Source organism: Nerophis ophidion, linkage group LG02 (genome assembly GCF_033978795.1).
Source record: "Nerophis ophidion isolate RoL-2023_Sa linkage group LG02, RoL_Noph_v1.0, whole genome shotgun sequence".
Taxonomy (NCBI): domain Eukaryota; kingdom Metazoa; phylum Chordata; class Actinopteri; order Syngnathiformes; family Syngnathidae; genus Nerophis; species Nerophis ophidion.
Genome location: NC_084612.1, coordinates 13,487,722 through 13,503,218, shown reverse-complemented (window position 1 = coordinate 13,503,218; position 15,497 = coordinate 13,487,722). Strand labels below are relative to the sequence as shown.

General features: G+C 38.4%; 2 protein-coding genes across 4 annotated transcripts in view; one reads left to right on the top strand and one right to left on the bottom strand.

Annotated features, from left to right (window-relative positions):
* nptnb (neuroplastin b) overlaps positions 1 to 11,296 on the top strand; it is a 100,324-nt gene extending 89,028 nt beyond the window's left edge. For both annotated transcript variants that reach the window (XM_061877661.1, XM_061877650.1), the window contains 3 exons: positions 9,942 to 9,963; positions 10,035 to 10,108; positions 10,217 to 11,296. In XM_061877661.1, coding sequence (XP_061733645.1) covers positions 9,942 to 9,963; positions 10,035 to 10,095 — 83 coding nt within the window. In that variant the 3' untranslated portion in view covers positions 10,096 to 10,108; positions 10,217 to 11,296. The remainder of the gene's footprint in view (positions 1 to 9,941; positions 9,964 to 10,034; positions 10,109 to 10,216) is intronic.
* The window catches only part of rec114 (REC114 meiotic recombination protein), a 36,461-nt gene continuing 29,729 nt past the window's right edge, over positions 8,766 to 15,497 (bottom strand). Inside the window, exons 4-5 of one of the 2 annotated variants that reach the window (XM_061877684.1) lie at positions 15,411 to 15,479; positions 8,766 to 11,656 (exon numbers count right to left, since the gene is read on the bottom strand). In XM_061877684.1, coding sequence (XP_061733668.1) covers positions 11,492 to 11,656; positions 15,411 to 15,479 — 234 coding nt within the window. In that variant the 3' untranslated portion in view covers positions 8,766 to 11,491. The remainder of the gene's footprint in view (positions 11,657 to 15,410; positions 15,480 to 15,497) is intronic. The other variant, XM_061877674.1, reaches the window with a different exon arrangement.

The following is a 15,497-nucleotide window of genomic DNA, read 5'->3' as shown; positions in this document are numbered from 1 at the left end:
CCAGAAGTTTGTGGGTGGCTACCAAAAGCGCCTTATTGCAGTAAAACTTGCCAAGGGACATGAAACCAAATATTAACATTGCTGTATGTATACTTTTGACCCAGCAGATTTGGTCATATTTCCAGTAAACCCATAATACATTCATAAAAGAACCAAACTTCAGCAGTGTTTTTTGTGACCAATAAGTATGTGCTCCAATCACTCTATCACACAAAAATAAGAAATTATTGGAAACAGAAGACAGCCATGACATTATGTTATTTACAAGTGTATGTAAACTTTTGACCACGACTGTATATCTTTTGTATACTGCACAGTAGATAATATACTAGATTGGTTGCAACAGTTACACATTTCTGCTTAAAAGTAGTCATTGATGTACAGTGGAACCTCTAATGCCCAAAAGCATTTTTTGTGTTTCGCATTATTTTGGGTTTCGTGAAGCAGACTTGCATCGAAAGCAAATTGACTCTAGCGTCGTCACTTATCGGATCAAAAGTGAATCGGGATTTGAATGTCACAACTACTCACGATTCGACTCTGATTCTTTGTGTGATGATTCTCGATTAAACACAATTCTTCCACTTCGAGTTTGGTTGCCGTCTCGCTGTTGATTCTCTACATGGAGCGAGAAGAGAAAGTTTAAAAAAGGATTAATTATTTTTCGCTGAAACAGGAAGTACTCTCAACTGTAGTGCAATGTTTTGGATTTTTTTTCGAACGGACCGTAGTCTTTCGCCACGCTCATCTTTTCTTTGTATGTCTGTCATGTCTGTTTCCTATTCGGATGTACAGGAACAATATGCAGGAACTTAAGTGCAGGACTGTTTTAAATAAACTTAAATACCAAATTTTACAAAAGTGCTACTTAAAAAAAAAAAATTTGGTACAATAATAATAATTACTACTAGACATGAATTCATTTCCATACTTAAGTAAGAATAACAAACTAAATTAAATGTTACACGGACCACGTAACTTATTGGCAGCAAACCTGCAGGAAATTTTTTTTTTTTAGGTTCATGTTTACATTTTCACACCTTGTGCTACATTTTCACACTTTAATTTAAAGAGGTTATTGTTAACTTAAGTGTTTTCTATGGTTGTATTGACATTTTCTCTCCTTTCTGCCTTGATAGCAGAGGGGATTATAAATCGAGGAAGGTGACATTTGCAATAACAATCTTAACATTTCATGTGTTTTTCTCCTGAGCCATATTTTCCATAGGTATTAAAAAAATATAAATAATAATCAATATCGATAAACATAAAAATTTTTTAATTATGATACAGTTTTCAGCCATATTGCCGAGTCCTATAAAAATTTGAAAATAACCTTTTCAAAAACCGGTTACAAAAGCTCGCAGAGAATATGCCGGAGATTGCCTAAAACACTTATTTTTAAGAATGGATTTCCAAAAGAAAAAAAAAATGTTATTGATTTGTGAAAATGATGAATCGATTTAGAATAATGTATCGTGATTTAGAAATAAATAGTGTTTGGGCAGTGTTTTTGTTACTTTTACCCTTTCCAAAGCTTAACTTATTTTTACACTTGACAATGTTTAAAACTGCCATGCATCTGTGTAGCGCCTTATCTATGCATAATGCATTTAATTTTTAACAACTTAATAGGCCATTATTAATGCTAAATGTTCTAATGAAAAATGTGCCTGTAGAGTTAAAGTTTTATGATGGCAAGTAAATATTTCAATTTCTATTATTTTCTACGGGAAAAAATGGGTTTTGTGATCCGAACAAATTGACCTCGTTTTGGTACGGATTGTTTGCCTTTAGAGCACAGGTGTCAAACTCAAGGCCCGGTGGCCAGATCTGCACCACCACGTCAAGATGTGTGGCCCCCGAAAAGGTGTAAATAATGTGTAAATAAAGTACCTTATCTTTTCTTAACAAATGTATCACAAAAATAAATGTACCGTGTGCAATTACATATGTTTACACTTTAATCATCTCTAATATGAAAACAAAATATTACATCATCATACATTTCAAAACAATGTTTTTTTAAAATTAAGATAAATGCTTGACTTATGATTTCGATCGTTTTGTTCATGTGAAAATTTTACAGTATTTTTTTTACAGTAAAATCTACTTTCTTACCGTCTTTCAATATAGAGCATTAATACACTATAAAAACACAACAACCGAAGGTTTTACAGTATAAATAACTAGCACAAATTTCTCTGTCAAAAAAACAGTGGTACCATTTTTCCATTCCATTTAATTTAATTATATGTATTTATGTATTTTATATGCAGTAAAAAAAAATAAAGAACTGCAAACATTACGGTAAAATTGTGGCGACAGTTTGTGCCAGTTTTTAACAGTACAATCTAAATATTTAGTTTTGTACAGCGTACATAAAAAAAAAAAAAAAAATCAAATACATAGACAATTCATACATGTTTTATAGATCCACATTTATATTCATACTTTATATTATTCACTGTTAAAAGCGGCCCTTTGACGGCAACCGTAACTACGATGTGGCCCTCAATGAAAACGAGTTTGACACGCCTGCTTTAGAGGTTCCATTGTATTAGATTGGAAAATGTTTTTCCATGCTCAACGGATTAGTTTGATATGCGCTTATATCCCTGGGTCAGGCAGTGCAACTACATTCTTAACTAAACAGAAGTCCCCTCAACATACGCAGTGTGTGCCAACATTCTTTCAATTATTTGCCGCGACGAAAATCCATCCATGTTCTACCGCTTGTCCCTTTAGGGCAGACCTGGGCAAATTAAGGCACAGGTGGCCCGTTAAGCTTTTCAATCTGAATTTCGGTTTGGTACGTACCTCGGTTCAGAGGTCACTGTTCGGTTCATTTTCGGTACAGTAAGAAAACAACAAAATGAAAATTTTGGGGTTAATTATTTACCAAATTTGCAAAATCTTCCACCAAAAATATGTTTCTTAGTGGAATATTTGATGTGAAGTAATAGAAACCTTGGATAGGTCAATAATTCATACTAACATTGATTTTCATTCAGTATTATGTTTTGAGCAATGACAGTTTGAAAAAAAAAAAAAAAAACAGCTTTGTTTTATTAGTCAACGTTGCAACTTTTTCTAAATTACATTTAGCCTTTAAGCTTTTTATTTAATTTTTGTTTATTTTTATAGTATTTTTAGAATGTGCCGTGGGCTTTTAAAACATTAGCTGTGGGCTGCAAATTTTGACACCCCTGCTATAGATAATAAAAAATAAAATCTGATAAAAATATGGGTAAAAAGCAGAGCCTGGCAACGCATGCACGTTTATCATAAGTCTCGCTCTCTCTGCCCCTCCCTCACGAATGCTGCTGCGTGCACAATTTGTTTTGTTTTCAACCCCTTCTTAATCCTGAATGTACATTGAAAATACACGCAACCCTAACTTAAAATGCCGGACATTTGAGGCATTTAAGAAACTCCACCCGGACAGCCCCGCAAAAGAGGACATGTCCGGTGAAAAGAGGAGGTATGGTCAGTCTATCGTAGCCCAGTCGCTGCTAGCATGCCGTGTGATGTGCATTTTTTACACAACGTGCGGTCCACCACTTAATATGTCCGTGTGGAAACTAGTTCGGTACACCTCCGAACCGAACCGAAACACCCGTACCGAAACGGTTTAGTACAAATACACGTACCGTTACACCCCTACTAATTAGTTACTATGGTAATCTACGTCACAGCAGCTCAGACGAGGCACCAAGCAGTGTGGGCGGGAAGCGTTTCCACAGACGCGGAAGGAGATTTTCACAACAAAGTTCGAAAGCTTTGTGATATATCAGATACAACAGATTGTAGGTGGCTTTATTTTGTACCCTTCGCGTTCATATTTCACTGTTTGTTGCATTTTTTTTGCGTTTCTCTTGATTGTAAAATATGTCAATCAAAGGGGGTGTGACGTTCCTATTTTGTCAATATTCAGTGTTTGATCGTTCATAGAAAAATTCCATTACGTTTTTTAAGGCGGTCTGTCATAACGTTTTTAGCATTCAATCAGACATTATTGTGAAGTTTTGTATTAGTGTCCCTAAAAATAGATATATTATTCTATAAATGTGGCCCCCGAGTCAAAATAATTGCCCAGGCCTGCTTTAGCGAGTGGCGGGGAGTGCTGGAGCCTATCTCAGCTGCACAATAAGAGTGTAAAATAAGTCTACATAGTTGAAGAACAAATGATAGCAACCACAGTCGATGCAATCTCTGATCTGTTTTAGATATAAAAAGAAATATTGTATTTTCTTCTCTGAAAATAATGAGTGGTTAACAACCATGAGCTACACCAACAAAGGGAAACATAGTCGATAAAAACACTTGCGTGCAGAAGAACATGCGCAGGGAACAAATAAACTGTGTGCGCGTCCTCCCCGTTAGTTTCATCTATGATAAAAATGAAGCGATTAACGTGGATTATATTTGCTATGTTTATGCCATTCAAATCAGCAGTGAAGACTCTCAGCTCACGAGGCACAGCCTCTCTAAAATCCCCTTTTAGAAACGTGGATTCCCGCCGGTTTTGGCCCCCGCCTGCGCGCACGTTATGATTATTTTTTTCCTGTATTTGAACACTTCATGCTACGGTCCAGGGCTCCGAGGCAGAGGCTCACTTCTCTAACCCTGTGTTTGGCATCTAGTCGCTTACATTGCAGGCTTTTGCTGTGTGATCCGTGGTGCAAATTTGGGAGACCTTCTAAGGTTGCTCCATCAGTCGAGTGGGCACTCTCACACAGTAAAAATCTGTTATTTGTCATGTGCTTGCAGAGGCAGTGTGGTAAACACAGCTTGTGTGGCGTACGCATAGGAGGCGTGAAAAGAGCGGCATATGCAGACAGGCAATCGATCTCAGCACCATGTATCATGACTAACAATATATCTGCCATTCTCTGCTTCGTATTAACGTCATGGAATGCCGCTAACGCTTCCTATCTGCTGGAACTGCATGGAAGATATCTGAATGGGACTGGAAAATTACATTTTTATCTGTACAGCCCTGGTCAAGAGCTGTAACTCACTCAAATGTCTTGTTTCCACCAAGGGTTACGGTTCGATTCTAGACACGGGTATTTGACTACATTTCATTTGTTTTCTTTGGGGAACAATAACGATCGAGCAATTTTTAAGATTTATTTTCGCATTGCACGACAGAGTAGCTGTGACTGAATCAATGCGCCTGTGCCAGTTGCATCAAAGTAGTATCTGATTTCAATCCAGGATTTTTGGCACCGTCGAGTTTTCGGGATCACACAGAGCCAAACAAGACGTTTATCCATTCATCAGTTTTCAGATAATTGGACCAAACTGCTTGGTGGAAACGTGTCTTTAGTTCTACTCCTGTTCACGTGCTTCTCAATGTGATGTTCACAAAATGTTTTTCTTGTATTCAAAATCCACTATATTGCCAAAAGTATTTGACCTAGACTCACATATGAACTTGAAGTTCCATCCCATTCCTAACCCGTAGGGTTCAATATGTTTTTGGTCCACCTTTTGCAGCTAGTACAGCTTCAACTCTTTTGGGAAGGCTGTCCACAAGGTTGCGAAGTGTGTTTATAGGAATTTTTCACCATTCTTCCAAAAGCGTGGAAGAATGGTAGCCTGGCTCTCAGTCTCCGTACTAATTCATCACAAAGGTGTTCTATCGGGTTCAGGTTAGGACTCTGTGCAGGCCAGTCAAGTTCATCCACACCGGACTCTGTCATCCATGTCTTTATGGACCTTGTTTTGTGCATTGGTGCACAGTCAAGTTGGAAGAGGAAGGGGCCCGCTCCAACAGGGTTGGGAGTATGGAATTGTCCGAAACATTTTGGTATCCTGGAGCATTCAGAGTTCCTTTCACTGGAACTAAGGGGCCAAGCCCAATTCCTGAAAAAGAACCCCACAGTATAATGCCACCTCCACCAAATTACACACTCGAAATGCAGTCCGAAATGTAGCATTCTCCTGGCAACCTCCAAACCCGGACTGGTCCATCAGATTGCCAGATGGAAAAGCATGATTCGTCACTCCAGAAAACGCCTTTCCACTGCTCTAGAGTCCAGTGGCAAGGTGCTTTACACCATTGGTGATGTATGGCTTAGATGCAGCTGCTCGGCCATGAAGCTCTCTGCGTGCTGTACGTGGGCTAATTGGAAGGTCACATGAAGTTTGTAGCTCTGTAACGACTGACTGTGCAGAAAGTCGGCTACCTCTTTGCACTATGCGCTTCAGCATCCGCTGACCCCTCTCTGTCAGTTTACGTGGCCTACCACTTTGTGGCTGAGTTGCTGTTGTTCCCAAACTCTTTCAGTTTCTTATAATAAAGTTGACTTTGGAATTTCTAGGAGCGACGAAATGTCCCGACTGGATTTGTTGCACAGGCGGCATCCTATGACAGTTCTACACTGGAAATCACTGAGCTCCTGAGAGAGGCCCATTCTTTCACAAATGTTTGGCTGTATACACCTGTGGCTTGACCAGGTGACAAGGACACATGATTCTGATCATTTGGATGCATGGCCAAATACTTTTGGCAATATAGTGTATATGAGAAGATTTGAGCCATTCATTGAGTGGTAAAACAGAGAAAATCATACATCCTTTATAATGCTGCGAGAAGCTAGAAATTTTTTTATATAAAAATCTGTATTTTTATGCCAAATCGGTCACAATATCTCATCTGTGTATTGTATTTATTTTTTGGGAGCCCTTTCAAAATGACTGTGATCTTGCTGGTTGTAATTAAAAGGGAGTTTGAAATAAGCCATCTGCAAGCCTCCTACACATATGCTCAATCTGACGACGAATAGCAACCCCATGAGAATTATTTGGCCAACGAGATCAAATTAGACTCGTGGTGGTTTAAAGGGTATGTGGCAGTGTTGTCAAACTCCACTACTCAAACAGAATGTCATTGCTGGCCATTTTATAGCGCTTGCACGTGTGTGGCTTCTAATTTTATACTTCATAATTGTGTCGGTTAGCGTGTTTCAATTTAGAACAAAGTCTGTGCACAGTTGACTTCTGTGATGTCAGTTCTTATCACCAGCAACCAATCACACCACCGGTTCAAGGCAATCTGTTCTCCCTGCAAACGTTCAAGCTTGAAGGATTTTGTGGCCTATTTAGACCAACCCTGGAGTGTCTTTAAGGCGTTTTGTTTAGCGACATGGCTGCAGTGGAACCTCCAGAGTCGAATGCTCCCCCAAGTAGAAATGGTTAACGGTCTGTGTTTATGTAGCGCTTTAGTATATCTAAAGCACTTTACATGACACATGGCATTCACACACTTATGTGATAGAATTACAGTCTGAAACATCCATCCATTTTCTACTGATTGTCCCTTTTGGGGTTGCGGGGGGTGCTGGAGCCTATCGCAGCTGCATTAATGTCACTTAAAAGTCAATAATAAAATCCTAAACCTTATTCTACTGACAGTCTAAGAATGAACTGTCAAAAGAAGGTGAAATAACTGAAAACATGTTTTATATTCTAGTTTCTTCAAAATAGCCACCCTTTGCTCTGATTACTGTTTTTGCACACTCTAGACATTCTCTTGATGAGCTTCAAGCACACCTCCATCCATCCATTTCCTACCGCTTATTCCCTTTGGGGTCGCGTGGGGAGCTGGTGCCTATCTCAGCTACAATCGGGCGGAAGGCGGCGTACACCCTGGACAAGTTCCCATCTCATTCAAGCACATCTGTGAAGTGAAAACCATTTCAGGTGACTACCTCTTGAAGCTCATCGGGAGAATGCCAAGAGTGTGCGAACAAGTATTCAGAGCAAAGGGTAGCTATTTGAAGAAATTAGTATATAAAACATGTTTTCAGTTATTTCACCTTTTTTTTGTTGAGTACATAACTCCACATGTGTTCATTCATAGTTATGAAGCATTCAGTGACAATCTACAATGTAAATAGTCATGAAAATAAAGAAAACACATTGAATGAGGAGAAGGTGTGTCCAAACTTTTGGCCTGCACTGTATATTGAATAAAATTACATTTAAGTGAAGTTTGAATTTAAGGTACTTTAAAATAATGTGTACCAACACGTAAAACCAGTTTAATGATTCTTGCAGGGACAAAATGGTTTTTTTTGTCTTAAAACTCAAAAATATTTTCAACACAAAGTCTCTGTATGCAGAGTTTTTAGTACATGTTCTATCAGAGGACTTTGCAGACACATACAAAGTCTGTTTGAAAAATATTTGGGCATAAAATGCCTTTTTTTAAATTAGTGGGTGTGTTTATTCTCTGAATCGTGACCAAAAAAAAAAAAAAGACTCCTGTTTGTGCCTGCAAGTCTCCATCCAGGGCTGCATTAGTGGTGAGCTGCAGCAGATAGTGAAACTAAAGCCTGCCACAAAGGCCACTGCTCCTTCCAAATGTTTGAACTTGTGTGTTAGTGTTAGTCATATTTCTTTTTTTTTTTTTTTTGCATTTCCAAGCTGTGTAAGGGGAAGAAGCATAACGCTGATTGGACATCAGTTAGGTCGTGACGAGCGAGACTTTCGTGGGGTGGAAAAGGAGGTCGCGCACAGACACAAACACAAACGCTTTCACAAAAATTGAGGAAATATGCCAACAGCTGATGACCGTGATCAAACTCAAATCAATCGCGTTTAACAATCACGATCATCTTTTTCAGTAAACAACAGTATGTGTGTGTTTATATATATATAAATATATATATACACACAGTATGTACATATATATATATATATATATATATACATATATATATATATATATATACATATATATATATATATATATGTAAATATATATATGTATATCTTTATCAGGTATGGCAGTTAGGAATGCCACAACTATGCTTAAAATGTTTCCCTTACAGTAATTAACAGTTTCATAGTTGTTACAGTTTGAGCTCACTAATTACCATGATGACCCAAATAAAGGACATTTAATGGGGCTGTTTGCAAGTAGCTCAACATTTTATTTTTAAACACCCCCAGCTAGTTCATATTACCATTAGTGGCTTAACACAACATGTACATTTTTAACAATTACTAATTATATTGAATACAAATTGCTTGTCGGTCGGAGGGATTTTTCTGCTATTCAGGCTTGTCATTCACCGCTCTGGTCCACACGTATATATGCCGGGAGCACCTGCACATGCACAACGGCAGACCAATAGAAGCAACTAACAATCTGAAGTCGTGTTGTTTGTTACGGGAAAATACACATTCAATGATTGCTCATGTTAGTAGCTCAAATTTGCAAAATCGCCATCATTGGGTGACCACATACTGTAGCTCATGCATGCGAGGTTGCAAAAGCTTCTTTAGGTATTTTGTTTGGTATTTTTGTTTGTACAGACCACACTGTGGTAAGTGAATTTTTGCAAAGTAGGAACATCATTGTATGATTTTTATGAATATTATATGCATTTTAAGTCTTTAAGCTCTCCACACACCCTTATAAACAATTTCAATGCGCTTAAAACACTTAAAGTACTCTAAAACCTGTGTACTTTTACCATGAAACTTCAATGGGTACTCAGTACTTTGGGCAGGGACATCACACTAAATGCAAATTAACACTGTGTGACAAATGCCTTCTCCCCTCGTGGGTGTGAGCTTTTCTTCCTGTCACACACACCCACACCATTAAGATACCCGGGATCAATGAAGCGGTTTTCAAACAACTGTCGAACAGCTAAGGAATGTCCATGATTGGCTTTAGCCATCCATCCATCTTGTTATTTCTAAAAACAGTTCTTAAGAAAGAAGGGTTGTCTTTTATAAACGGTTAACAGAAAAATCCATTTTGCAAAATGTTCTATGAGAACAATGTTTCTTGAAAGCGGTTTGTGATTTGACTCTGAAGGTTCCACTGTCGGCAGTTGTAAAAATATAAATATATTTTAACCTTTGACTGACATTTCCCTCCACTGTTGTGTTTTCCATCTCCTGCCTTGTCAAAGATGATGAGCCAGTAGGACCGATGTAAGTCCATCGACCGCCACATCGTTCATCTGACTTGCTTATTGTTTTTAAACCTGCCTTTTCTTTCCTAGGAAAACAAATTCAACAAACAACCACAAAGACAAAAATGTCCGCCAAAGGAATACGAAATAAGCAATCGACTCAAGTAAGAGAGCGCGTAGGTAGTGATTGGGAGAGGGGGGCTACATCTAAATATAGAACGCATCGCAAGGATTAACTATGGTCATGCCTTCCCTTTACTTTCTCTTTGCAGATGAGACGGCTAAACTGCAATCTTTCTGGCGACATCAAAGGTGGATGGAGCCGCAGGCTATTTTGAGGAAAACAATAAAGCATATCTTGTCTCATTTTATGAGAAACATTATCAGCGTAACACTGGCAACAAAGGAATCAGAATAAGCATGCCTTGTCATGTGGAGATGTCAGGATGACGAATAGTGACTACAAATCGCCGCCAAGAGGCGTACACATTTTTTGATGTGGTGTTGATGTCTCCTTTATTGATTTGAATAACGGCCCTCAAACGAGCTGGTCCCCTTTTGTATTACATATCATGTAAATGCATGCAAAATAACGCAATAGGATACTCAGAATAGACATCTTCTGTTGTTATCCCTCGTGTGGCTTTTTGTTCTGCATCCCAAACTATTTTTTATAGTCATCCTTATATAAATATACATAAATATATAATGTCTTCTTTTCCCCCTCTTGAACATTTGTACAGCATATCATGGTCATTTAATGTTTGATTTTGTGACTATAAGTCCACTTTTAATAGAACTTTTATTGTGAAGCAAGGGCTTCATTGACAGACAGTATTTAAAGCTAATGGAGAGTGAATACAAAACAATTAATATGTGTTTAACTAACTAAATATTGATGGTATGTGTATTACTTTAATTTATTTTGAGAGTAACTTAGAGTGTCTTGTATGTGTTGCAGTATGAGTGTTCAAATGATAGGAAATCTGTAAAAAAAAAAAAAGATATTTTTTTTAATATTTCCTAATTTAATTGATTTGTATTTTTTATTTTCTCCGACTATATAGCATGGCTATAATCCTATGCAAAATGTATTCTTGAATAGATAAATGGAGGGCAGTTTGTTTTAATCAGTCGAGCTTTAATATTGTGAGACCCCTTGGAAGCTGGCATAGCAAAATTAACTGCTGTAGCTGCATGACTCCTCCTTTCAATACAATGTACTGATGTGTGTTGCGGTGGGAATGGACCTGCATTAACGTGGGAGCAGATGGACCAGAGTATATAGCCACGATCAAACATATGATTAAGACCAATATTTTTTTTTCTGAATAAAAACATGAAAAAATGTTTGTTGTGTTTTTTTGTTAAGTCGTGTGAATTTAACTCATTAGGAACTTCCAAAGCGGTAAAACACGACCACAACCCACCCAGTCAACGCTGGCAGCTCGGCAAGTTAACACCTACGTAGCGAACGGCGTGAAAAAAACATACACAAAAGAGCAGCGCTGACTTGACCCCTCTCTGCCTTCAGTTGTCGAGATGATTCACTCTTGAAGTATTTTCTTCAGTTCGCCCTCAACCTGCTCTACTAAAGCATGGAAGCTGGGATCCAGCAAACAAACGCGTAACAGGGCCTCCAGGTCACCATGTTCCCAGGAGCCTTGGCGGTAGAGTTGAGGCAGCGTCAGCGGGGTCTCTCCCAGCAGGTGCTATGGAGGGTGTAACAGATAGCTTAAAGCAATGCTAATGTACCACACATTGACGTGATCTTAGACTAAATTGCTTATAGCACTGAGATGCTATTTAACATGAAAGAAATCACTTGATGGCCCAAACTAATACTGACTAATTCATCACTGCAATCCTCAATCCTGTGCAAATAGGCCACCTGGTGGCTATGAGCAACATAGTCGACCACATTAAAGGGGTCCTATTATGCAAAATCTATACATTTCTTACCTGTTTTTGTGTAGTTGGGATCCCCATGAATCCACGGAATTTTAAATCAATCCATAGAGGCATGGCGGAGATATTAATTAAACACTTTCACCTTATTCCAAACTTTCACCAAATGAGCCATTTGGGATTTTAGACTTAAGCGTGTATTTTGCCCAATAGTTACGTCTGTGGATATCTCGGTATATGGTAGTGGTTTCCTCGAAAAAAAATTGTGCAAGTCCGCCATATTTATTTAGTTGAAATAAAGTTTTAGTCAATAAGTTGCTTGTTTTTCTCCGTCCCCGTGTTGTGGGGCAGACTGACTTGTACATGCACATGCATGCGACAATCCTCTGTCGTTGCCATTTTTAATACAAATCAGAATAAAGTTCTAACTTATATCTGTCAGTAGAGTTCATTTGCAAATGCTAAAACCTACAACATGGCTGATGAGGTGGAAACGCATTTGTAGGGGGCTTGGGGGGGTGACCGGTAAATAAGACCGCCAACAAAACATTGTATTCTAAAGAGAAAATCTAAAAGCGGCTTAAAGATTGTCTGTAAAACAATTAATATTTACAGTTTGGACAAAAGCACCTTGTGACTCATGTTATGTAGACCACAAGGAAGTATTTTAAATATACACCAAAAAATCATTTTATGATGCAATATGATCGCTTTTTTCAAATTAAACAATTTTAAACCTAAGAGCTGCTCTCACATTGCCTGTAAATGGGTGTTCTGTTTAGATGTCGTAGAGAAAAAACCTCCCACCTCATGCACATACATGATGTGCAAGATGAGCCCACCCCTTGTTTATGCCCAACACTTCATGGAAGACAGATGTGCCCCAACAAATAAAAAATAAATAAAAATGCTTCGCTACACATCTTGGAAAAACCCTGGAGCTCTGCCAACTATCCGTTAGTCAGCTACGGACGAGGGAATTTTGATTTTCTTTGGTGAATAGGCTAACCTAATATGATATTGCTGTAAAATGTGACTGTAATGTTAGCGCTATAGCTTACATAGCTCTATGGTAGTGGGGCGAACATTTCTGTCCTCCTGTCTCACTTTTTCTTGCTATCAATCAATCAATCAATCAATGTTTGTTTATATAGCCCTAAATCACGACAGGACACTACATGGTCCAAAGTGACGGTGAGATGAGTCGAGAAGAGGAAGCATGATTATTCATCATTTGAGTATATGTAAAGAGGAAAAAACAGTGGAGATGGTAGAGGGATTCTCTTCCTTAGATTTTTCTTTTAGATGTGGTCAAATAGACGCATTGTGGGTTTCCTGGACCTCGTCTCCATCACTAAAAGAAAAATCTAAGGAAGAGAATCCCTCTACCATCTTCCACTGTTTTTTTTTTAATATATAAATGATGAATAATCCTGCTTCTCTTCTCCGACTCTCTCACCGTCATTTGGAATGTACGTGTCTGTAGTGATTTCCCTTCCTGGTTTGACTACCCACCCTATCTTACCTCGGATTGGTCTGTCCGTAATGTTTTGCCCTAATCTTAACCAATCGTGAATCATCATATTAAACCAACCAACCGATTATGGATTTTCTTATACATAAACCAACCAATCATCACTGATGTTTCCCGTATATGTTGTCCCCTGCCCGTGGAGTTGCGTTGCTACGTAGCTTCGATTGTTAAGTTAATAATTTTTTTTAAATGAAAACCATAGTTTTAACCACTGGATTATCAAAAACTGTACTCATGACGACAAAACCGTAGTTGTTGGCAGGTATGGCAAAGAGTCGGATCAAGATTTTAACACACATTGTAGGTCGGAAAAAACAAATGAAAACGGAAAATATTTTTTTTATGTTTTTACAGAGATAAAAAAAGACGGATTTCCAACTATAAACGGAAAAATCACATGCCTGTGGTTAAATAGTAATTAGTAATACACAGCAATTTGTACTACAAACCCCGTTTCCATATGAGTTGGAAAATTGTGTTAGATGTAAATATAAACGGAATACAATGATTTGCAAATCATTTTCAACCCATATTCAGTTGAATATGCTACAAAGACAACATATTTGATGTTCAAATTAATAAACTTTTTTTTTTTGCAAATAATCATTAATTTTATAATTTGATGCCAGCAACATGTGACAAAGAAGTTGGGAAAGGTGGCAATAAATACTGATAAAGTTGAGGAATTCTCATCAAACACTTATTTGGAACATCCCACAGGTGTGCAGGCTAATTGGTAACAGGTGGGTGCCATGATTGGGTATAAAAACAGCTTCCCAAAAAATGCTCAGTCTTTCACAAGAAAGGATGGGGCGAGGTATACAACTGCATGAGCAAATAGTCAAACAGTTTAAGAACAACATTTCTTGAAGTGCAACTGCAAGAAATTTAGGGATTTCAACATCTACGGTCCATAATATCATCAAAATGTTCAGAGAATCTGGAGAAATCCCTCCATGTAAGCACAGATGGCACTGTATCAAAAACTGACATTAATCTCCAAAGGATATCACCACATGGGCTCAGGAACACTTCAGAAAACCACTGTCATAAATACAGTTCGTCGTTACATCTGTAAGTGCAAGTTAAAGCTCTACAATGCAAAGCGAAAGCCATTTATCAACAACATCCAGAGACGGCGCCGGCTTCTCTGGGCCTGAGATCATCTAAGATGGACTGATGCAAAGTGGAAAAGTGTTCTGTGGTCTGACAAGTCCACATTTAAAATTGTTTTTTGGAAATATTCGACATCGTGTCATCCGGACCAAAGGGGAAGCGAACTATCCAGATGTTATCGACGCAAAGTTCGTAAGCCAGCATCTGTGATGGTATGGGAGTCCATTAGTGCCCAAGACATGGGTAACTTACACATCTGTGAAGGCACCATTAATGTTGAAAGGTACATACAGGTTTCGGAACAACATATGCTGCCATCAAAACGCCGTCTTTTTCAAGGACGCCCCTGCTTATTTCAGCAAGACAATGCCAAGCCACATTCAGCACGTGTTACAACAGCGTGGCTTCGTAAAAAAAGAGTGCGGGTACTTTCCTGGCCCGCCTGCAGTCCAGACCTGTCTCCCTTCGAAAATGTGTGGCGTATTATGAAGCGTAAAATATGACAGCGGAGACCCCGGACTGTTGAACGACTGAAGCTCTGCATAAAACCATAAAACAAGAATGGGAAAGAATTCCACTTTCAAAGCTTCAACAATTAGTTTCCTCAGTTCCCAATCGTTTGAGTGTTGTTCAAAGAAAAGGTGATGTAACACAGTGGTGAACATGCCCTTTCCCAACTACCTTGGCACGTGTTGCAGCCATGAAATTCTAATTTAATTATTATTTGCAAAAAAAAAACAAAGTTTATGAGTTTGAACAACAAATATCTTGTCTTTGAATATGGGTTGAAAAGGATTTACAAATCATTGTATGCCGTTTATATTTACATCTAACACAATTTCCCAACTCATATGGAAACAGGGTTTGTACAATATTAACACCTTTTTGAAGAACCACCCTTTAATTACCTGGGTAAGACGCTGAATGGACAGCAATCCTTCATGGACAACCTCAGGTTTGCCTCCAGCGGCCTCACCCTGCAGACACAGTACATA